Here is a 2046-nt window from a genome sequence, read left to right as displayed (position 1 = left end):
AAATTGGGGTTGGTCTTCTCAATTTTTTCTATGTTGGTGTTTTCAATTTTTCTCAATTTTTTGTTTTTATTCTCTCGTCTTTATCAGGGATTATGTTGCAGCTTTGAATATTGAGGAACACATTTCACTAAAACAATAATTATCATTAATAATCTACCTCCCTCCCTCACTCATTTTTAAAGGATATTCTACAGAATTGGTCAGATGAAGATGCTCTGCTGATATTATCTAAAGTTGAATCAGTTGCTAAGAGAAATAAGAGTCGTGTTGTGGTTATTGAGAACATGATGCACACTGGACACCAGCAGAAGAGAAGGTAAGAGAGAGAGAGATTGAAGCCAAAGACCCTGTACTATGTATACAGGCCAGGTCTTTGGTTCAATTTTGGAGCAAATTTAGTCAGCTCAAACTTTCTACACAACATGAAAACATGTATATGCATCAGAAAATGTAATAAAATGGAGAATTTTTCATTGAAATTTTAGCTAAAATTTGACANAAGTTCCTGTACTATAGTACAGGAACTTTGGCCTGAACACTGGACACTGGAGCCATGCAGAGAGATTAAATGTATTCTTGTCAAAATGATAATTAATTAAGTGAAACATTGTTATAAAGACATTTAACTTTTGTGATGCAAAATTTCAAGATATTTTTAGCTACATTGTATATTCAGTGGTACGGATTATTTTTTTAGAAATACACTCCCACCATTGATTGTGTCTTAATGCACTAATGTTTGACCAAAGTTATATGTACATGCTTGAATTTAATTTTGTCTCTCTCCCCCTCTCTCTCTATTTCTATTTCAGTTAAAGTCATTTCTTGATCTCACTATGATGTCATTCAATCCGTCACATTCTCATCTCCGTAAATTGTTCTTTCTTCTTCAATCAACTGGTTTCACAGACCCACAGCTTTACTTCACTCGTACTACCTACAACGTCATTGAAACCTATCCTAAAAGTAATCAGTGATGGGTGGAGTCAGCGGGTTTGGCTTTAAATCATATATACCTTAAATGGATACACCTTATATGGATACAATGAAATGTATCATCAATGTATCAATTCTTTGTCTAATTTTTGTGACTATTAAATTACAATAGTTCATTGCCTTCTTTAGAATTCTTAATCTTATTTTCCTGATGCATGTAAAAATCCAATAGTTATATAAATAAGTTGTTGTGAAGTTAGCTTTCTCCAATGACTGCTCCCATGCATTTATGTGGGCCCAGAAATTATCGCAGCTTTCCAGCAAAACACCAATAAGCATATTCTATAGAAAGTGCATGAACAACAAATATCATGCAGTTGTTGCATTATGATGGCTCCTCATTGGCAAATGTATTGTAAAATAAGAAGGATACAAAAAAATAACTTATAGTAATTCAATGTACATATGTATTATAAGCACACAGGCAAATGCAATGCATAATGAAATGTTAGGAAGTGTATGTACAGTACATGCATGTATAATTCATTCTTGATAATTTTCACGGGCTCTGTCTGATGATAGAAATTCTTCTACGTCGGCTTTTGCTCTTCCAAGTTCCTCTGGGAAATCGTCACAAACTTGAAGTACTTTCCTCCAGGTCACTCTTTTATTGGAGTCTATCCATCTCTTGAATACTTGAATGAGATTGCTTGTAGTAGCTGCTGGATATGGTAACAGGTCATCCACTTCAAGATCAAGTGCAGTCCCAATGATCATATAATGGGCAGCAGAACTTTTGAATAACCTAAGGAGGTCACTCTTTAGAGGTTTCTTGTCTAACAGGAGGTCTGTAGTAAAATAATAGTAATATAAAGTAATAGTAATAAATTTAACTTCTTCACTTTCATCTGATGGCTGATCATTATCTTGTTTCATTTGTGTTCCAATGTTACTCTCAACAGGTCCTATACACAAGTAATAAATTATAAATAATAATTATTAGTAAACACATACTTGATTCAAACCAGTACCAATGATCACTACTGATAGTAGCTGAGACTGGACAAACTGTACAATTGATGATATTACCATCTTCCCTGGGTCTAACAA

General features: G+C 33.8%; 1 protein-coding gene across 1 annotated transcript; it reads right to left on the bottom strand.

The window, feature by feature from the left end:
* Positions 1-1347: 1347 nt before the first annotated feature.
* LOC109591374 (uncharacterized) lies at positions 1348-2040 on the bottom strand. The gene is made up of 3 exons (XM_020007117.1): positions 1951-2040; positions 1839-1901; positions 1348-1784 (listed from the first exon to the last, which is right to left on the bottom strand). Exons 2-3 carry the CDS (start codon positions 1870-1872, stop codon positions 1480-1482), a joined length of 339 nt encoding a protein of 112 aa, XP_019862676.1. The 5' UTR covers positions 1873-1901; positions 1951-2040; the 3' UTR covers positions 1348-1479.
* Between the last annotated feature and the right edge of the window lie 6 nt (positions 2041-2046).

The sequence above is a fragment of the Amphimedon queenslandica genome, unplaced genomic scaffold (assembly GCF_000090795.2).
Source record: "Amphimedon queenslandica unplaced genomic scaffold, v1.1 AMPQUscaffold_8341_Cont19714, whole genome shotgun sequence".
Classification (NCBI taxonomy): domain Eukaryota; kingdom Metazoa; phylum Porifera; class Demospongiae; order Haplosclerida; family Niphatidae; genus Amphimedon; species Amphimedon queenslandica.
The sequence above is the reverse complement of the archived record's forward strand: the minus strand, read 5'-3'. Positions and strand labels throughout refer to the sequence as shown.

Excerpts from the sequence above, each read along its gene's own strand:
- LOC109591374 (XM_020007117.1), bottom strand. The coding sequence starts at position 1,872 with ATGAAACAAGATAATGATCAGCCATCAGATGAAA. Across the intron at positions 1,785-1,838 it reads TGATCAGCCATCAGATGAAA|ACCTCCTGTTAGACAAGAAA; the intron begins GTGAAGAAGTTA and ends ATTTTACTACAG.